The 22638-nt window shown below is 38.5% G+C and overlaps 1 protein-coding gene across 2 annotated transcripts in view; it reads right to left on the reverse strand.

Moving 5' to 3' along the window:
• Window positions 1-228: 228 nt before the first annotated feature.
• The window catches only part of DGKA (diacylglycerol kinase alpha), a 110539-nt gene continuing 88129 nt past the window's right edge, over window positions 229-22638 (reverse strand). Inside the window, exons 7-25 of one of the 2 annotated variants that reach the window (XM_075265641.1) lie at window positions 19120-19169; window positions 18919-18993; window positions 17810-17929; window positions 16503-16620; window positions 15446-15534; window positions 15117-15236; window positions 13596-13694; window positions 12400-12486; window positions 11793-11866; window positions 11077-11151; window positions 9819-9904; window positions 8171-8260; window positions 7724-7884; window positions 5829-5893; window positions 4986-5076; window positions 3279-3471; window positions 2915-3035; window positions 2404-2464; window positions 229-1117 (exon numbers count right to left, since the gene is read on the reverse strand). In XM_075265641.1, the coding sequence (XP_075121742.1) occupies window positions 1040-1117; window positions 2404-2464; window positions 2915-3035; window positions 3279-3471; window positions 4986-5076; window positions 5829-5893; window positions 7724-7884; window positions 8171-8260; window positions 9819-9904; window positions 11077-11151; window positions 11793-11866; window positions 12400-12486; window positions 13596-13694; window positions 15117-15236; window positions 15446-15534; window positions 16503-16620; window positions 17810-17929; window positions 18919-18993; window positions 19120-19169 (1853 nt within the window). In that variant the 3' untranslated portion in view covers window positions 229-1039. Of the gene's footprint in view, window positions 1118-2403; window positions 2465-2914; window positions 3036-3278; window positions 3472-4985; window positions 5077-5828; window positions 5894-7723; window positions 7885-8170; window positions 8261-9818; window positions 9905-11076; window positions 11152-11792; window positions 11867-12399; window positions 12487-13583; window positions 13695-15116; window positions 15237-15445; window positions 15535-16502; window positions 16621-17809; window positions 17930-18918; window positions 18994-19119; window positions 19170-22638 lie in introns of both variants that reach the window. The other variant, XM_075265640.1, reaches the window with a different exon arrangement.

The raw sequence follows: 22638 nt of genomic DNA on the forward strand, positions 1-22638 counted from the left end.
TGCAAAGGGTGCACAAAGGAACAGCACGGCTGTGGATGTAATTCCAGAAAATTTTTGGAAGTTGAATAACCGCTGCCAAAAAAAGCACCCAAGTTATGAAAGATTGCTTTTGGGGTTCTCTGCAACCCAGATTGCCAGCTTAAAATTCATGTAAAGTATTTGTACTTCTTGTCTGTAGAAATAAAAATTATAAAGTAAAATGTATTCAATAAAACACAGGGCGATGAATTGTGGAAGGTATCGTAATACACTGAACAAGGCATTTATTACAACTAAGTAATCTTTGCCATATGTTGCATTATTTTATTTCCTACTGCTTACATGATTCTCTAAATCAAACTTGGCAACAATTATATTCATTTTCCATATAAGCATCATAAGTTAAAAAAAATATAAATAAAAACAGTGCAATGTGATCTGTTGTCCCAAGTTTGTGGTTCGTACCCATTTCAACTGCAATAAAACATGGAAGCGGCCTCGGTCCCCATATTATTCTGCTGTATACTACACATGTTGGAAAGTTAATATATGATATGTTATTTTCTACACATACTTAAGCTTTTTCGTATTCTAAAAATATCAGATATTGTAAACATACATACAATCTGTATGGATTTTTTTTTGTCCTAAAACAAGGCATTGGAAAATATACTCTTATCCTAAAATTGGTACTATAAGGTTATCAGTACTATATAATAGCTTTTTAAAGGGTAAGCTAAATGGAAGGTGGAACATGCTCGATGGGCATCTAGAGAACAATAACCTGCTAAATAACTGTGTTGTGTGCAGTCATACAGTATATAGTATATATATTACTTCTCTGATGCTCCACTCATAAATGATCTTTGTCAGCTCAGCTGGTAAACAAGATGGTTAAAAGCAATGGTGATGGCAAGGAGGCCAACCCTACAGTTTGCCGATAACAAGAAGAATCTGAGGGTATATGGTTAAGCTTATGGTCCATGGACACTTGGTTCTTATAGGAGAAGAAGAATTCATCATCGATCAATAGATATTAAGTGTCTCACAACCCTGTCTGCTACTTAGAAAAAAAGCTTGAGGAGCGTGGTGGAGGGGCCAGCAGCATTGGTGCCTGGTTCTTGTGTGTGATCTTAATCTGGAAGACAAAAGGTAACCAATCAGGGCATAACAAAATAACCACACAAAGCAAGCAAAATAGAACCGCGTTGTGTGTGACGCTATTACATACATAGTTACATAGTAGATGAGGTTGGATAAAGACATTAGTCCATCAAGTCCAACCTATAACTCTACAATCCTATGTTTACACTAGTGCCATGGTTTCCTGTGCTACAGACTCCATACACTTATTAACAGGGGACAGACTGCTGTGCTATATGTTGTCAAATGTGATAGAACCAACAACACAGGCAATTAAAGTGGTTTTCAGGACCCAAATCAACTTTTATACCCATGGCCTATCAACAGGATAAGAATGTGATCTGTCAGGGTCCAACACCCAGACCTTCTGTTCTAGTAGCCTTCAGGTAATTCAAGTAATAAATTGCATATTGGTGGTTCTGGTGAACTGCAGCACCGCTCCTATTACTTGACTAATACCTGGTGGCTGCTAGAACAGATGGTCTAGGGTTGGACCCGAACAGATCACATATTGAACACCTATACCGTGGATAGGTCATCAATAGGAAAACCCCATAAACCCCAAAGCAAGCAGAGAAACAATATAAAAGGCTAATCTTTCTAATTAGGGCAAAAAGTAAGCATATTATAATGCAAATTGTGTTATTTTGTGGGTTCACAATTGGGTATTTTCTATTTATGAGTTAATTGAACACTTATTTACAATCTCCATCTCAGTCTGAGTTTTTAATGGTTGAATTTGGTGGGGCCCAGTTACTGTAGTGAAAAGTAAAAGCATTCTCTACATTATAATCCTGACACTTCTATGTCATATGTTCATCGGAATATCTCAATGGTCAATCTAAAATGGCTAATAGTGCAAATTCTAAAATTTGAAATGGAAATATTGCATTTAGGCAGTTTGTTAAGCTATGCTATATCATAGGGTAGCCAAGACTGTTGGGACTGCGGCACCGTTAGTACTTTCTCTACATAGCGCTGTTCACATTCACGTACTGTACAAAGAACTGCAGCATAGTCCAAAGTCAAGTGCTGCTCTGCCTTACTAGTGCTATAGTCCGACCCCACCAGAATGTAAATTATAGCATAATAGAAGAACTCCAATTCCAGCAACATATCTCCAGATCTTATTGTGTTCACTACATGTGACATACTCTTCACAATAATAATGGGATCTAAAACATGGAAGCACTCTTCTATACTCAAAGGTGTAATACAGCAAGATGTCTAATAGAAAAGTACAACTAATAATATTTGTCATAGATAAAAGTCTGTACTTACTGTGCATGGTGGCTGCATCCACGGCTCCCCATCAATCTGCATCGGAAGTGGTTTTGTGGTCCTATAGAAAGTATAAAACTTTTAGACAAAGCATAATAAAACTTTCTATTCCTTTTTTAGTTAGGGGGACAAACAGAAAATAAAGTCTTAAGTAACTAAAAATGGCACCAAAGCTACAGCTTGTCCTACAAAACATAAGCTCTTTTAAAGCCAATGCCATATAAAAATTATCAAACTTAGAATATGGCAATGGAAAACCGACTTCGATAATTTTTATAGTACAAAAGTAGTAAAACTTCACAGAATATGGTTATACCAATCCCCCCCGAAATGGTGGAATTAGTTTTTTAACATCCCCCAACAACAAAAATAATGAAAATATTTACAGTGTTCTAAAACTTTTGCTGAATATTTTTGTGATTTTGATATCACCTTCAGTATATACAGTATTTACATGGAAACTTCAAATGTTAACACAAAAGAAAGGTATCAAACATTCACAATATCTCACCGAATTGTGAGCTCTGAGCACTTAGCCAGTCTTTTCCTTGCGCTTTTCAGACCTGTATAAATTTGGCCCATCTCAATGGCGCCCTCCAGTCCTACAACTTCAAGCCGCTTATCACTAAGATCTGTCACAAGAGAAATAAAAGTTCAGCAAAGTAAAGCTCCTATGATCATAAATATATCGGCATTCTGATCAACCTTTGACATTTCTGTGATTTTTGTATACTTTGTGACCTATACCACCTAGAATACAATTGCAGAAAATTACGTTTTTTTCTTTTTTTTTTTAACTGAACTTTGCTTTTTCCAAGTCACTTCATTATTCTTGGTATGCTTATTATTAATGATATGAAGTTCATTGCTCTCACCTTGAGTACATGACTTTAGGGCCTCTGGGTCAGTGATAGCTTCAGGCATATTCTGAGATGAAGCATTTCGAGGTTCACCCAGTGGTTTTCTTGTCTCTCCCCACAAATTGGAGCCGCCGTGCATGCTGGGAATATTAATAACAGCAATGCCTTCAAGGGACACTGAACTAAGATCCAAGGGGGATCCACAGCACTGTGGTAGATACAAGAACAGTAATAGTTTTATTGACAGTCTTCAAGTATGTTGTTGAGACTCAGGCCACACGTTGCGAAAAATACTACATTTTTTGTTGCAGATCTTGCCATGTCCTTTCTTTTGAGCCAAAGTCAAGACTGGCTTCAAAATAGATTGAAAATATAAAGCAGCATTTATACTTCTCCCTTCTGCCACATCCACTCTTGGCTTTGGCTCAAAAATGGCAACAAACTATGCAACAAAAACGCAGATCAACTGCAATGTGTGGCCTCAACTTAAAGGGGTTGTCGAAGATCAGAATATCAGTAAAAGATGGTAGTAAAATAGGTATCTCATACATACACAGATTTCTTTGTATAAAAATATTACAATGTATTAAGATTCAGAATACTGGTTTATGTTTCTATGTCTTTATGATTTCTGAACACAACTCAAGTGATTTTATTACTGGAGATTAGGAAAAGGATTGTATTGTATAGTTACAGCTTTTTATGTATCTCAGAAGTCCCATGACCCCTGGTCACATATTCACACCAGTTGCCAGTCTATATTAAAGTGAATTAAGAATCAATGGAAGTTCTAGAACAAGTCACAGCCAAATAAAAGAAACCTGTCACATGAAAAACGCTGTCTGATATGTAGGTAGCATGATGTTATAGAGCAGGAGGAGCACAGCAGATTGATATATAGGTTTGTTGGAAATGATTATATAACCATATATTAAGTATAACCTGTCATTTATCCATTGAAATCTCTGTTCTTTCTATGTTGAGAAGTCAAGGCAGTGATTGGGCTGTCAGTCACTAATAGGACGGCCTCCTTGATTTCTCGACATAGGAAGTTTCGATGGATAAATGACAAGTTATACTGAAACACAAAATGATATATTAATCTGCTCAGCTCCTCCTGCTCTATAACATGCTGCCTGCACATTGAACAGCACTGTCTATGTGACAGGTTCACTTTTAAGGAGTTTCAGAAGCAGTAGTAGGTTGAGTTGTGCTTGAACCTGAAAGCCTGGACTAAACATGACTATAATTTGTCAAATGACTTCTCAAATTAATTAAAGGGATTTTCCAGGCTAAAAATATTTATGATCTATCCTAAAAATAGGTCATCAATATCACAATGGTGGGGGTCTCTCACCTGGCACTCCCATTGATCAACTGTCCTCAACAGAGAATGGAGCAGGAAGACAACAGCTCAGATTATATGAAATATAAATGAACTACAAATAATCTGGTTGAAGGGGCCACACGGTGGCTCAGTGGTTAGCACTGCAGCCCTGCAGCGCTGGAGTCCTGGTGTTCAAATCCCACCAAGGGCATAAAACCATCTGCAAGGAGTTTGTATGTTCTCCCCGTGTTTGCATGGATTTCCATCCCATAATCCAAAAAAGACATAATGATAGGGAAAAATGTACATTGTGAGCTCTATGTGGGGCTCACAATCTACATTAAAAAAAAAAAAAAAAAATCTGGTTGAGCGCAGTTAGTCACACCATCACTGACCTCAATTGTCACATACTCCTTCAATTTTTTGCATGTAGAGAAAACAGTTTCTGATGTTGCAAACTCAAAATACCAGAGTTTATTCTTCATCCTGTAAATGGAATACACATGACACCGGCAGGTTATATAATGACATTAGATCCCAGTGTTGTAGTTCGAGAGCCTCCATTGTAAGAGAAGAAGCTCCATAATATAAAAACATTCCTATAGGATCTGTTGTCGTGATAACACTACAATAGAGAGGCCTCAGATTCACTGATAACTCAGCATTGATCAACATACTAGAATATGGTTTTCACATAGATCAAACATTCTAGAGAATGTTTTTCATATTCTAGAGAATGTTTTTCATATTCTAGGTGCAAATTATAGGGCTTTTCATGTGTTCCTTTAGATAGTTATCCTACAAAGGGACTCTCGGTTTGCACCTTCATAGAACTACTGTGTTAAAAGGGTTGTGCCACAATCCATATTTATTATGTGTCAACAGGACAGGTGATAAATGTCTGACCACTGGGACTACCATCAAACACTAGAATAGTGGTCCCGAGCGCCCCTTTCTTCTTCACTGCACAACCACACAACTTTCCTTTTTTTACGCTAAACCATCAGCTGATGTGTCATAATTAGAGATGAGCGAGTACTATTCAAAACTCCCGTTTCGAATAGCACGCACCCATAGGAATGAATGGACGCAGCCGGGGGTGACGCGGCCAGCCGCCAGCAAAGTCAGCGTGCCAGCTGCTTCCATTCATTTCTATGGGTGCGTGCTATTCGAAACGGCTGTTTCGAATAGTACTCGCTCATCTCTGGTCATAATAGAAGCAAATCTGTCATAGTTACCTGCTATTGAATTTCTCAGGATATTTCTCCCTCATAACATGAAACCGATGAGCGATGGAAGCATCCTGTAGAAAGAAGACACCATCAAATACATGTAAAAGCAGTACTAGATCAGTGAAACTGTTGCAAAAATTTCTTCAGCAAAATCTGCAGCATCTGAATCCACCCGTATAATATAGTGATGTAATCTGTAAAAAAAAAACCTGCACATCCCTAGAGAGAATCTCTCTCTACTAACCTATCTATGCCATTTCCAGATGTAGATTGGTATAAACGTGTTGCATCTTTGAGGAGTTTCTGTAAAGCAGTTCTACCTCTGAGTCACAAAGTCTTCTTAAGGCAAAGGCCCCACGTAGTGAGCCACCGCCAAAAAAATGCTGCAGAAAAGACTGCAGCGAAAATTCATTGTGTTTTTTCTACAGCGTGTTTTTCATTGAAAGTCTGCAGAGTTTTCCACTGTGGACTTTCTGCTTCTATTATACCTATAAGGAAAACATCAGCGTTTCTGTAGGTATCATTGACATGCTGCGATTTACAAATAATCCAGGCATTTTTGAAATCCCAGCATTTCCAATACAGATTTTTTTCTACAATCTGTGGATGGGATTCGCCAGAATCTCACCCATTTTGCAAGTAATGTAAAATGCTACGTTTTGCCCAACATGTGGGCCCAGCCTTAAACAGCTGAGACTAAAATGTTTTTGCTGCTGAGTGAAGCATTTCTGAGAATAGTGACTGGTAATAAACGCATCTAAGAGCAATGCACACAGAGTTTTTTGGCGAGGATTTTGATGCTGGATCCGCCTCAAAATCAACCTCCAAAAAAAGCCTCCCAATAGAGTTCTATTGGGAGGCTTTTTTTGGAGGTTGATTTTGAGGTGGATTCAGTGTCAAAATCCTCGCCAAAAAACTCCATGTGAATTGACCCTTACAGCACACAGGTAACTCATAGGCTTCTTATTTTTTTGTGAACCTCAACAAGCCACTGAAAATCACTGAAAGGTCTCCTAGAGCTTTTGTAGTTTTGTGGAAAGACTGACATTCATTTATATAAAGGCTATGTCATACCTGGGAGGACATTTAAAAAAAAAAATGATTGCATTCCACCTATTATAAATTTTAAAAAAAATATTTTTCCTAATAGGTTTTTATAAGAAATTCTCAATATTTTTCCCTCTACAATCTGCACTTTTTCCCATAATATGCAGACTGTTATGTCCTGTTCAGAGAGCAGTCCTCCAGAGAAGTGGTCTACCAACTTGTTCTGTAGCCATTATCTCTGTTCTCTCAAGAGATTACAAACACAAATTCAAGAATATAACCAATTTAAATGCAATGTTAGGCTTGGATCACACTACCGGTATCAATGTCTGTTGTTCTCATCCATCACAGGTTGAGAGAAATTGGCATTAAATGACAGATGCAGACAGAGTTTTTTTTAATTTTCATCATGTTTTTTAATTTTCCGATGGAAGAAAAAAAGTCATGTATGCAAAACTTTTTCTTCCATTACAAAAGTAAACAAACATGATGGAAGACAATGTTCATCATGTTTTTTCTTTTTACGTTAGAGTACCCTTCTTACACTATGTGTCAGCGTCTGTTCCCATTGACTGTCTGTAACCATTACTCAGCTACAGGTAAGGTCCATCCTATTACGGATGACAGCTACAGACATTAAAGACGGTAGCGTGAATATAGCCGAATATAGTGTGAATGATATTTATAGAAACACCAGGAGATCATCAGTAAGCATCAGATTCTGACTTTCATGTGTTTAACCTTAATCTGCCTGACTGCTTTCTTTGTTTGCAGCAGTGCTTGTCTCAGTAATTCCTGGTGATGTCACCAATCCCCCAAAAATTGCTGATCAATGCTAATATCTCAGTACATACCACTCCAATGGAAAAGTAATTGTTGATTATTTCATATGGGACAGGGTCGCCTTTCTCATCGGGGTTCTCAGGTATGACCTCAATGTTCCATCGGTCCATCAATAATACTGAACTTTTTTCAATGTCTTTCAACACTTTAATTAGATTTTCACCATCATATCCTGAAAAACAAGAAGTTCATATTTGCATACTCCTCATTCATTTATTCATACCAGATTATACTCTGATACTTATTTACACACTATTTAGACTTTTTTTTATATATATAATTATTTTATAGTCCATTCAGCCTAAAGGTAACAAGATTTCTTCAAGAAAATCAACAAATAATACTTTAATTTTAATAAGACTGAAGAGGCCAATTGTGCCCCACCACCAGCCAGCAGTACGTCTGTCTATTTTACCATTGATCTATGTGGAGCAAACAAAATGATAAGGTAATCTCACCTCCTCCCCATCTGAGGCATCGGGCAAGGTCATTCCCAGTACCGAGGGGCAGCACAGCTACAGGTGGTCTTTGTGGAAGATTAGCTTTGTCTAGGGAAGAAAAGTGGAAGGAGATGTGGACACAAATGAAACTAACACAAGTATAAGTAAAACTGACTAGTTATTTCACATTATGCCACAGTGAATGCACAGTCCATGATCATGGCTATGCTCAAAGTCACACATGGGGTTCGCTGACTGTCCTATGACTAGTAAGTATAGTCGGTTGAATTTCAGTGGAGTGTATTATGTACTTAACTTAGGCTAGGGCTACTTGATCCTAGCAATGTCACCTATCCAAAGATTGTCCTGTAACCTTACAATACTGCAAGTCATGTAAGGTTTTATGCACCCAGCCATTTACAAAACAATGAGATCTTAAGCGACCATTCTCATGTCTGTTTTTTTGTGTAAAGGGCCCACAAAAAATAGGACATATCCTATTTATGGTATTTATGGTCATTTTTAATGGATCCCTTATAGACTTAAAGGGATTCTACCATTAAAACCTTTTTTTTGTGGATAAGACGTCGAAATAGCCTTTTTGAAAGGCTATTCGTCTCTTACCTTTAGATGTGGTCTCCGCTGCGCTGTTCCTTAGAAATACTGTTTTTTACCGGTATGCAAATGAGTTCTCCCGCAGCGATGGAGGCATCCCCACCGCTGCCAGAGAAGTGTCTCCAAGCGCCACCTTCTTCTTCGTCCTCCGCGTCAACTTCAATGTCTTCTTCCGGCGTAGGCTCATAACTTCTAGCAGAGCAGACTGCGCAGGCGCACAGGCCATGGGAAAATGGCCACTAACAATACTGTGCAAGCGGCCATTTTCCCGTGACCTGTGCCTGCGCAGTCTGCTCTGCCCAAGGCCTAGAAGTTAAGAGCCTGCACCGGAAGAAGACATTGAAGTTGACACGGCAGACAAAGAAGGAGGCGGCGCTTGGAGACAATTCTCTGGCAGCAGTGGGGACGCGTCCAATCGCTGTTTGAGCGCTGGGGCCCACCCCCCATCGCTGCTGGAGAACTCATTTGCATACCGGTAAAAACCGGTAATTCTAAGGAACGGCGCAGCAGAGACCACGTCTAAAGGTAAGAGAAGAATAGCCTTTCTAAAGGCTATTCCGACGTCTTATCCACAAAAAAAGCTTTTAATGGTAGAATCCCTTTAAGTCTTAGAGAATCCGAGAAAAAAAAGAATGCCACACAGATACAAATGTTATTTCACAACTACTTTCTCAGCATTGTCGTGTGAATATAGCCTTAGTGAATGAGCTTGCACTGTGACACTGAGGATATTGTGACAGAATCTCTCATTTAAAAAATAAAATCAAGTACTTTTTCTTGTAAAAGTCTCTGAGTAATCCTAATGATTTATATACAGGCCAAAAACCTTAGCTCTCCACCCATTTGATAATGCAGTTAAAGCAGCAATATATGTCCCCTTTTTCACACTTCTCAGTTGTTTATTGGAATATTGATTAAATCGTAACATCCCTCATCTTGAGTCTCTTTAGTAAAAAAATCCTAAACTGTCCCCCCTCCAATAGGTTAGTATTGGTATCATTAAATGAAATATTATTTTAGAAACCACGGGGAAAGAAGTGTTTTCCCTTACCAATTGCATCCAAAATCCATCCAACAGTACCGTCCCCGCCGCACACTAAAATCCGATAATCTTGAACATCCCAGAAGAAATTGAGACTGGTGATAAATAGGAGTAAATCTACTGTTACAAAACAAGATCCATAGTGTTAAAACAGCTTCCCCTGAAGATGCTGTATCATATGTATTTTTTGGGAGAGGAAACAGGTGCTTTCATATCTTGTCTACAGACAGAAATGGGGAGTTGACTATGTCCAAGCAGATAAGGTCGCCAACCAGCCATAAACTGTTAGGCAGTCAGTAAAAACAAGGATCTTTTGTTCATAAAAATGGATGCGTCTGCAACAAGCAGGACGAAGCTCTTACACATGATTGAGATTGTAAATAACCTAGTGAATGCCGGCAATGTGTTCACGTCAGTACTATGGGCTATAGACATCTATCACTATATTTTATTTATGATTTATTAAGGTTTTCTAATTGTTTGTTAAAAAAAAAAAAAGAGGAGAAGGAGAAGAAGAAGAAGATCTGTCCTTTTTGTTAAGTTGTCTAGAAAAAAAGAAGGCTGGCAACCCTGACAGAGCAGAAAAACAGCCATCAAGTCCCAGTAGTATGTTATTTTTTAATAGATTATCCAGTTTATTGTATAGAATATAGTTCAAAAGCTTTAGGCAGATATGGAAACATGCTGCAAGGTAAGAATTCCTTCAAAAATAGAAATATCTATCTATCTATCTATCTAATACACAACAAAAAAAGGTTAAGACTGCACATCCCAGTGTGAACAGGTGCTCACTGCGAAGCAATATATGTTAAAATACAAAAATGCAGGGCACTGCACACACAGCACAAGGGCATATGAAAACCCTAAAGGGCAATTATATAGCATATTAGGTGTTTTTATTCTATCTATCTATCTATCTATCTATCTATCTATCTATCTATCTATCTATCTATCTCTTTATTTACAGTATATAATAGTTTACTGTTTGTCAATTAACAAAACTAGGTACATTGCAGCACTAAGCTCAGATCTTCTGTGGATGTTCAAATCCTTCTGTCTCCTCCAAGAAAGATTTGATGATGGTCACACCAAGTATTGAGTTGATTAAGATTTATCTTGTGTCCATTGCCTACATTTTGTTAATTGACTAAAATAAACTATTAATATTTCTATTTCTGACTCCATAACATTTTCCCACACCTGCCTGAAGCTTTATCACACTACTGTACATGCTAACAATTGTATACATTTCCCTTTCTTTTCTTACCCAGGCGCAGGCCCCCCTTTGATAAGATTATACACTTGTCGAGGGTTTAGCAGATACTGGAACTTACGGAGAACTCTGCAGCAAATGAGAGAGACATTCATTATTACACACTCAGGTTAAGGTGACAATGTCTTAAATACAACAGTGTAAAGCTATAATGCACAGAACTTTAAAAAGACTTCTCAAACGGACAAGATTACCTCCTAGACTATTACAGTGTACCAAGTACTATTGATGTATTTTTTTGTGTGAGGGACCGCTCACTAAAGGTTCTAATAAAACAGTTTAGTAATTTATCAAGACCAGTGTTCTGTATGGCAGTCTTAGATAAGCCCACAGTCATTTAAATCTAGGTGATGATAACTGTGGCGGGATCATTAGCCCTGCCCAGAGCACACCCTTATCACACCTCCTTTTGGAAATAGGCAAGGGTGACATATAAATGCCACTTGCGACTACTAGTGTAAAATGACATAAAAGAATAATAAATGTCCCTCATTGTTAATTTTAGGATTAATATTTTTTCCACCTTTGAATGCTACAGTTTTTAGCTATGTAAAAAACATTTAGTGGGGGAATAGGTTTTTCCTGCTGCTGCACATAATATAAAGCATGAGTGCAAACTCTGTACAGACAATGACCCAGGATTGTGTGAACTATTACATAGCAATTTTCTCTAACACACTATTATTAATATCCAGTCGGCATGCACTCACCGCTCTCCTTGTTTTCCTCCACTCTTCGGATTCACAAAGACCAGTATTGGGTGTGTGTCTGAAATTGGTACAATCTGAAAAAATAAGAAAAATTGTAAATTGGATACATTTTTGCAGAAAAACTATCAGGGCAGGTTCACATCTGTGCCCGGTCTTCGCTTTGCAGGTTTCCATCTTCTGCCCGAGAAACTGGACAGGAGACAGAAACTGGCAGTCACTTTGCAAAGTGTCCGCCCGTGAGCATCTTCTGGTCTCCGTGGTGAAACCTTTTTTTTTTTTTTTTAACCAGACAAAAAAATCGGACATGCAGGACTTTGTGTCCGGTTAAAAAAAAGAAAAAATGGTTTTACTGTGAAGACCAGAAGACGCTCACAGTCGCTCACGAGCCTACATGACCTACATGTAACGCTACAAATGCGGCCACTACAAGGGTAATGTATGGACTGATATAGTGTGCCCTGGCAATAACAGCTGAAAACAAGATCCATAGTCATCAGCTGATGGCCTGGCTGACTTCCATTAAAAGAAATGTCCTTATGACAATTTTTTAGTGCGCTATAATATGCTGGAGTTATTTCACTGAAATGTACTTTAAAGACAGCTTTACCCGTAATGCCTGGCTTTCTGCTGTACTGAAGCTCTGTGATGCTTCTTCTGAGGCACCAATAAGATTCTTCTGGCTGTTCTGTCGTTCCTGAGCATAAGAGAGCAGGAAAATGGGAATTAATGTAACAAGCAGAATATTAACATATAACGCATTCAGAATGCGACAGATTTGATGCTTAGAATCTTGGAAAAGATCGGCAACGAAACCGGTTAGATGGTAATGACCATATTGGTAATGGTCTATCACATAGAAAGAACAGATATAATGGAGTTGTTATAAATACTGAATAGTTTTAGCACAAGAGGAAACCTTAAGGGACTGTTTGGTTAAAAGAAACTGGTGGAGAACAGCTTCAAAGAGTATCTCTTGTTCTGGAAAACCAAAAACATCTTTGCATTACATGGACAGTCCACCAATTTTGTTGAGAACGGTGTCATTTTTAAAGGGATTCTACCATTAAAACCTCTTTTTTTGTGGATAAGATGTCGAAATAGCCTTTAGAGAACACAATCCTGCGACGCCTCTATCATCGGCTGGGCATGCCTGCCGGCGGCCATTTTTGGGAGGCCGCTCTTGCTCTTGTAGTTCAATGCAGGAGCGGCCTCCCAAAAAATGGCCGCCGGCCGGCATGCGCACTCAGCTCTGCTGGTGTCTCACTGGCAAAGCCAACTGCGCAGGTGTCGGACGTGACGCAGGAGGAAGACGACAGAGAAGGGGAGGATCCAGCCGAAGATAGAGGCGTTGCAGGATCGTGTTCTTGAGCAACAGTGGGGACGCCCCCATCGGATTTTCAGCACTGGGGGCCGCCCCCATCGCTGTGAGAGAACTAATTTGCATACCGGTAAAAAAAGGAATTTCTAAGGAACGGCGCGGCAGAGATCACATCTAAAGGTAAGAGATGAATACCCTTTCTAAAGGCAATTCCGACGTCTTATCCACAAAAAAAAGTGGTTTTAATGATAGAATCCCTTTAATTTCTCCTCTGGTGGGGCTACAGGGAAACTGAATACTTGCTGCTGTGTTCCCCACAGATAATCTCTAGGAAAGTAGTAGTGGAACATCTAATGATTGGATTATTGTCGGGAGATTTTCTAACAAACTGGAATTACATAAGATTCTTACTTCTAACTGATTTTAATATTTTTAGGTGTACAAAAGAAATAACAGCACCTACTAATACCAACTAATAAACCCACCAAGATTACAGGATAAATGGAGGAAGGAGGTAATATGTGGTCCCGCAAGACACCACCGTCACACTTAGGAGGGATCATGGAAACACATTCATCATGAACCTAAAATAGAAGAGAATTTCTTAGTGTATCTAATTTCATCAAACCATTTTACGTATTGCAAGCATGTTTTTTCTCCATCTATATATAACAGATCGACAATGTAAAGGATGCAAACAGACAACACCTGAGCACTACAAAATAAGTGTACCGCTAAGCCTGCGGCCTCCACTATTAGAGATGACCTACTTGACAATAAATTTATCTATGGAATAGGAGGTGCAAGACTAGACCGGATTAAGATTATAACAATATGGATTTAGCAAAGTGGCGACACAGTAAAACTCAGGGGTGTTAGAAGACATGCTGCTTTTTTTCTGGATCAATCACTATAGAATCCCTCTGTACTATACAACTTTGGTTTCCAGAATTTTATCTATGTATCTTGGCTGCTGATGGACCTTCCGAGGAGATTTGCCCTTCGGTACATTTACGGTATATTTACTTGTGACACTTATTTTTGCAGAAATTTTTTAGAATTTCCATGTGCATGCACCAAAGTGGCACCATATCCATGTGTATGCACCAAGGTTAGGATAGATGATAAATATCTGATTGTGAGAGTCAATGCCGGCACTGATCAGCTCTACATACTTTCACAACATGGGGACCTGTGTTTTGGCTGGGTGCCATAATTGCAGCTCAATTCCCATTGACTTCAATGAGATCTGAGCTACAGTACTTTACCACCCCACCAATGATATAGTAGTTTGATGTAGTTGTTTTCTTCCTGGCCAGAATATGCTTTTAGACTAAAATGGGTACTAGAATTGAAAGTTGTATAGAATATGGTGAGATCCCTAGTTTGGGGATCATAACCAATTCTACAACACCACCATCCTAAAGATAAGCCATAAAACGGTTTCCCCTGGACTGATATTTCATCCCTTAGACTTATTCACAGAAAAAACTTGACCCTTTAGACTTCAAATTAAGAGTTACTGAAAAATGGCACAACCGAAACGCTGAAAAATAGCAAATATATTGTGGGGACACACAATAACTATTTATATTTATATAGCGCCAACATATTCTGCAGCAATTCACAGGATAAATATACAGATAAAATGTGTACGATTAGTATTAAATTATTAATTGAAGCAGTAGGAGTGAGGCATAACATACACCAGTGTAGTGACTGAACACACAATATATGTCTTCCAGTCCCAATATTTAAACTCATTGCAAGGAGAGTATTGACAATTTCAGATTATTTTCTGTCTATATTATTTATGATAATGCTAACACAGCTATGGAGCTCTAATATTATTATTTCAGGTGCTATTTATACCACTCCAAATTACAGATGGAACTTCACTTTGAGTATGATTTACCACTATCACACACTGTACATGTTGCATCTAGTCAGAGTGCAGAATAGCCCATAAAATCTATACATATAAATGTTTGGAACATCATTGTTACCTTTGTATGGCACCAGACACAGCGCTGACCAGTTAGACTCTGAAAGCTTTTTATCTTTTTCTGGCATTTGTCACACTTGCTGGCTTCACAGCCCCCTCGCACCCATACATGGGTCTGTCCCTGTGGCAGTAGTAATATAGTTAACGTACTTTGCACAAACGAACATAAAGAATATATGTAGGTCTGTAATTGACTACGCAAAAGACATAATGATGAGAGAAATGAAAGCAGATGCCAACAGATAAGACATAGACACCACAACTGAGCCAGAAACGATACAAGCGATGGTAGCATACTGAGTGACACTGGGCTACAGTCATGACACTTACACTGGCATCTTTGCGGGACTTGGCATAAGTGCTGATGCAGTTATTCGGTGCTTTACGAGCACAGCGTTCATGAACAGTAAACTTACAAACTGCAGAGAAAAATGTAGATTTTACACATACATGTGTTCCTATACTAACTGGTGTACAATAACTTACTGTACTTATTTCCACAATAAACCTCTTGTGCATTTGTGTAGCAAATGCACAATAATAAAAAAAAAAGATATCCCAAGTATTCATCTCCTAGTCTGCTTTTCATGAATCCTATTTTATATCATATAGCAAATAAATCTTAAAATGTATAAATAAATCTTCTCCATGTATTCCTCTGTTCTGGGATATCAGCTACATCCCCTTGTACTTACAATTCTTATATGCCAAGAATTTAATCGCAGTATTTTCTGCAGGATTTCTAGAAGAACGTTTGGCTACGTTCACACAGCAAAATATGAAGTGGAGTTTCAGGTGGACTTCTGCCAAAATTGCTCTTCATTTCTAGGTTTAGTGTTCCTTTAAAGAGGACCTTTCATGGTTTGGGGCACAGGCAGTTCTATATACTGCTAGAAAGCCGACAGTGCGCTGAATTCAGCGCATTTTCTGCTTTCCCGATCTGTGCCCCGGGTAAAGAGCGATCAGTCCCAGTACCGTAGGAACACCCTTCTGACTGTAAAGAGCTACGGTACTGGTACCGATAGCTCTTTACCTGGGGCACAGATCGGGAAAGCAGACAATGCGCTGAATTCAACGCACTATTGGCTTTCTAGCAGTATATAGAACTGCCTGTGCCCAAACCCATGAAAGGTCCTCTTTAATGGGTTGTCTACTTTCAGATTGTACTTCTCAAATATCACATTAGATTATAAATAGATAAGGTGTGCAGAGAGCTATACTGAGAAGTTGGGATGTACTTAGGAAGGATCCCATATGGAAATACCAGTAAGGGGGTTCAAAATTTTCATGACATTGAACCTTTAAGAAACTGTAAGTACTTCTGGTGACTGCAGTCATAACATTACAACGCCTAAATATGGTTACTATAAAGTATCTCCATACTTACAAGTGCAGCACAGGCCTTGCTTCCTGACCCCAAAGAGCAGAGCTTCACAAACATTGCAATACACCGGGCGGTTAAAATGCTTCAGACGCCACAAATGCTGCCCATCATCCTTTATATTCTGTTTATGATGATGATACATAAAGCACAAAGCAAATTAGTAAAGTTAGTAAATGATATTACAATGATGGCCCTTATACCTCTTTAGGATACAGCTAGTCTGCTTAGATTTACATTGTGATCCTACATCACTATATTATTTATGTAAATGTGCACCGTGTATATGGATGCTATGACTGATTTTTAAGGTGTTTTTTTTATTATTATCTTTTTAACAAATCAGGGAACGCCAAACTTTATATAACATCTGATATTTTACACATGAATTTGCAAGGGCAATTTTAAATGTTCTTGCAGAATCTGCAGCTTCAAGACAGGACTGCTGGCTGTTAAAGACAATGGTCGCCCCATAGAGAAAGCAGAGATGGTTTATTACTGTTTATGCCTTCCTGAACACTATATACATGGCACTCAATGAAGACAATGTTTGTAGGTTAGGAATCAGCAATGCCACTTCCTCCTCCAGTACTAGCAGTCTTGTGATCCTCACATGTTGACTAGCTGCAAGACAAAGATTAGCACTGCATTGTACCGCAAGCATTTGTATTATTCTGTTACTGTGACTATTTTTTCTGCCCCAGTTACAGGTGAGTATAGCAATAAAAATACATGTAATGTTTAAAATGCCTTATATAGGTCTACTATGGCCTTATGGAGGGTTCAATGTATAACATACATTAATACAGAAATTAATACAGAATACGGAATATACCATATGTGTAATGTGTGTGTGTGTGTGTGTGTGTGTGTGTGTGTGTGTGTGTGTGTGTGTGTGTGTGTGTGTGTGTGTGTATATATATATATATATATATATATATAGTGGAAAATAAATTCACACAGAAATTAAAACAAAATAAAAAAAATATATAAACAAATTAAAAGAAAAAAAAAAGCAAAGACCAACATCACTAGCCCAAACCACAACTTCTAGTTCTTTTTCCCCATTTGACCTTGTAACTGAAGAACACTCCAGTCTGGCCACATGTACTGATGGGACAGTGCACTAAGGTGCTGATCCAGCACCATGGTCCTCAGTGGCGGACATACCATATTGCTCCTCTGCCTATCTATTAAGGGGAGGGGGGGGGCAGCCCACTAGTTCAGGTGTGTGTTTCCACCTCCTTACAATTCTTTCTTTTGCAGAATTCATATACAGTACACACATACACATAAACCCAAATTAAACTCACAGCTTCCATTCCTAGCAGCACCAGTAGAGGCACTGTGGTGAGTCCACCTTTCAGCCATTCCTCATAGGAAACTGTCCCATTGCCATCATAGTCTACTTGTCTCATCATCTCTTCCAGCATCTGCAGGGAAAGAAATAGAAAAGTCACTGACAAAGCCACCATTGTACGATATAACATTATACTTAGGCTGAATACATGGATCTTGATGTGTGCGGCATACATAAATGACAGAATTGCTATAAAAAATAGAATTGGGCAAATGGAAATGGTGTGATCTTACTGCACCTAGGCAAACATATACTACTAGAGCTCATAGGAGCAACACACTGAAGTATAATTACAAAAATATACAATAATTATGAAGATAAAAGCAAACAGACCAGCACACCAGGGATGGCATTGTCACAAACAAGGCTGCACCAAAACACTGGTGAATCTCCATAATGATAATATATACAAAACTCAAACTTGCTCTTAGATCCCCCCCCCCCCATTTTGAAGGGGCATTCCTCATTTGCTACTTAAAGAGAACCTGTCACCTCTCCTGCCTTGTCTTTTATTTTCCATAACATAGAAATTCTAGATAATTTTCCAATAACAATACATTGTTCTGTTTTTCTGCTATTTCTACTAGAAATTTTTTAATAAATTGACAACTGGGTGCTACCCCTTACACTCTAACACTGTCCAGTCAGTGGTAATATTGCCAGACTGTGGAAGGATACACCCCTTTGATAATATGAATGGTAACAACCAGCCACCAATCATTCAAGGTCACTCTGGAGGAATAACAAGAGGTACAAGATAAAAGAATTATAAGAAAAGATGGTTCAGAATTGTTATTTCATGGGGAATGCAAGTATTTACTAAAAAGAAACCTAAGTAGCAATGGGTATCCAAAAGATCTATAACATTAATCCACATTACCACCATGTAAAATCGAGTTTAATTTACACCAATGTCCAACATTTTCAACATGAAAAGTTTTTCTGATATTTAAAGGAATTTTACAGTACTAGGATATTGATGCCCTATCCTAAGTATAGTTTATCAGTGTTTAGTCTAGTAAAACCCCTTTAACGCACTTCCCAATGGTCATAACAACCTACCGGTTTAAGTTCAGTGATGTCCCAGTCCAGGTATTCTGCAACTCTCATCATTTGTGTAATAATCCGGTCAACTTCCTATTGCATAGAAGAAAAGTGAAACGTTTGTAAAATATACAAAAGCAATTGATATTCCGAAAAGTAAAAGGGAGTGAGTAGCATTGTGAAAGATGTGACAATAGACAGTGACACTGATAAACTCACAGAGCTGTCCAGGAGTCCATTGCTGTCTTTATCGTACAACTTAAAGGTGACTGGGGAAAAAAAAACAAACAAACAAAAAAAAAAAACATGGTTACTTATTTACCAAGTATCCCTAGCTTGCATCCATACCAACTGAAAGACCGATAAAAGCGTACAGAACAGCCACTATAGCAACTTCTTGGTTAAAATACTGGAAAAACACATGACTCCAGTGGGTCACAAACTAATAGCCATGAACTAGCTGCAGTACTGCTTTCTGACAGGAAGATGGCGATGTCCTGCTCTATATCACCTTCAGCTGCAGAAGATGGCAAAGGTGACTACGGCTTCATTTTCCATTACTCTTGCACACAAATTTATTTTATTTTTTTAATCTTGGTGACATTATGATGAATAAATTATTATAAGATAACATTATTTAATGTCTGTCCTGCACGGTTTATGGAGCAGATTGCTTCATGTGTAGTTCTATAGTATGCTATTAATACTTCTAGGAGAATGAATTCCCAGTACAGTAGGGTGTGAAGATGTGATATGAGAGGTCACTAGTGCAGGGAATGCCTCATTGTGTGCATAGGTAGGCTCATAGCCATAGACATTCTGATTTTTATATATTAGAGACCATAAATAGAGAATCTTTTCTACTGTCCTGTATGTTTCTTTTTTGGGGGGGCTCTTTGTAAGCTGTAAACATCAGGGGGTCACTGAGTTTTTAGCTTTTTCAGCCTATAGGAGTGAAGCTTTGCTCAATCACATTTTCAAGTGGAAAAGGAATTAAATGAAATGTCACAAATACCTATTGGTAAAAACTCCAATGGAGCAATAGTAGCATTAAATTCCATTTTAATGGGGGTATTATGACTTAAAGGGATTCCATCATTAGAATCCCATTTTTAACTAAGCCCATGTCGGAATAGCTTTAAGAAAGGCTATTCTTCTCCTACCTTTAGAATTCTTCTCCGTGCCACCGTTCGGTAAAAAACTCTCCAGCAACACCTCCATCTTCTTCTCTGCTTCCGCCTCTTCTCCCGCATCATCCTAAAGCGCTGACTGCGCTTCTCTGTCGGCCATTTTCCTTTGGCCAAATGGGAGAGGCCACAGGAAAATGGCCTATAGATATGCACAGTTGGTGCTTTTGGATGAAGACGTGCGGTGATGCAGGAGAAGGGGCAGAGAAGTTGGAGGGCATCGCTGGAGAGTTTTCAAGCAGCACAGGGGGCACCCCCGTGCTGTCGAGAGGCTCATTAGCATAATGATGAAAAACAGGATATCTACCAAACGGCGGCACGGAAAAGAATTCTAAAGGTAGGGCAAGAATAGTCTTTCTTAACCCTTAGACACCATCATCAAGATTTCTCACACAAGTGCTATTAAGGTGTCTGATCAGATACTGGAATGTGGAATTATGGGGGAACAAAGATTGGAAGGTATATGATAGACACCATGATAGTACATAAGGGTTAAGGCTAGTCCAATTGGGCTTAGTTAAAAACGGGATTCTAATGATAGAATCCCTTTAAGAAGGACAGGTCAGTTTCCCATGTATTAGCAATACTGGATCATCACTTCTAAGGTCTCTTTCACACAACTGTACTGGTTTTAGTGTTTGCAAACACTGATCCACAAAAACCATAACCATACGTCTTCTGCAATCATGGACCTGCAAAAGGGCTTGTATGAGACCCTATACTTGTATGCGCCACAACTACAGGCAAAATTAGGACAAGCTTCACAATTTGTGGTGCTTGTATATGGCACGGACACACAGGCATAAAAAAATGTGGGCTCATACTTATGCATGTGTCCGTATCTTAATCCACAACTCTCCTGTGAGGCCATATAGAACTATGCTGTGTTGTTCTACAGAATTTCACTGGGAAACGTATGAATAAATTGCCAACTAGGTGTCACCATTACTCTTATCAATGGGACGTATCCATACTCACTCCAAGAGCGGTGTACCACATAGTGCCCGTTGTGTGTCCAATAGCCACTATGTGGTACACTACCCTGACATTGTCTAGTCAATGTCTCCCATATCCATAAGGAGAATGGTAACAACCAGTTAAGACCTAGACTTCCAGGAGGAATAGCCCCATGTATAGCTTTTTCTGTTGTGGGGGTTTTGGTCTTTCTTGTTTCTTTCAGAATGGAGTACACTTTTTACTGGAATTATTCCATAAGCTTCTTTTTAGGACTTGATAAGTGTATAAAAATTGAATGTTACAAATGTTATGATTCAAAGAAAAAAAACCTGTGCTAAAACTCATTACTGGAAGGAGGCTTTTGGCAGAAAACATCAAGATTTTCCATCCCTCTTTGGCCTGAATCCTGACAGAATATGACTAATACATCAGAACAATGATCTCAAATAGACAAATAATCCTATTATATAAAAACCACAGCAGAAGACAATGTTTGTGAGAGAGACAGAACACTGATTTTGAGCAATCCAGGCAAGGCAGACACAGAGATAGGATGAATCATTCTAAAACAAAATAGCCAAGACAGGAAATATTTGTTTCTAGTCATAGTTAGAAAGGCACCGCCAGCTGTCGTACATGGAACCTTCCAAGAAACAGAGGACGACGTCTCAGGACAATCTGGGTTCAATTGTACTATTCAGGTAGCAGTTCAATAAGTTACTTGTATCCTTGTGCCATTTTTTCGCCTTTAATGTCTCTTCTCCCTCTCAAGGATGTTTTTAAGTGTATGCAATAAAGGAATTGATTTTTTTAAAGAAGATTTTGACTGGTGAGTGCCCGCCCCATTCTTTTGCGTTTTTCTCTACTTTTATAATTACTTGTATCCTTACTTATTACCAACAGTTTTAAATATCTAAGGGAGTGTTCACACTACCATGGCTGTCCGTTCTGATAGTGTCTGTAAACCCCCCCCCCCCCAAAAAAAAAAAAAAATGGACATAATCATAATCATAATAGACATAATCTATTACATGGACACATTAGCATCATTTAGTGTCTGTTTTCATACCGTTTATTTTTTTATTTTTTATTTTTTATTCTGAGCATGCACAGAAAAAAACCCAGACAGTAATAACAGACAGTATATTGGAGGTCTGTCCGTTACTGTCCTTTAGCCATAGACATTAATGTTAAGAAATAATGGATGCTTGCTGTCCATCACAAGTCCCATATTTTGAATGGACGCAAAAGTCCTGCATCTCGGATTTTTATGTACGCAAAAAAAGAACATGTGACAGATTTGTTGTAAATGGACACTAACAGACAACAGATAAAATCTCATTGAAATCCATGGGATTTTTAATGGATTTATGATGGTTCTAGTAGTAGCATCCGTTACAAAATGTTAACAACGGACACTAACGGTAGTGTGAACGCCCCCTTAGGCAGTAATAAACACAAAAGTTTAAGCACAAAATAGCTTTATAGTTTATATGTGCTACGTAACAAATATATAACTTGCCAACAAAAAACAATACAGATTAATATAAAATACATTAGGCTCTTCACAACTGCGGTAGTCTGTCAGACTACT

Source organism: Leptodactylus fuscus, chromosome 2 (assembly GCF_031893055.1).
Source record: "Leptodactylus fuscus isolate aLepFus1 chromosome 2, aLepFus1.hap2, whole genome shotgun sequence".
NCBI lineage: Eukaryota > Metazoa > Chordata > Amphibia > Anura > Leptodactylidae > Leptodactylus > Leptodactylus fuscus.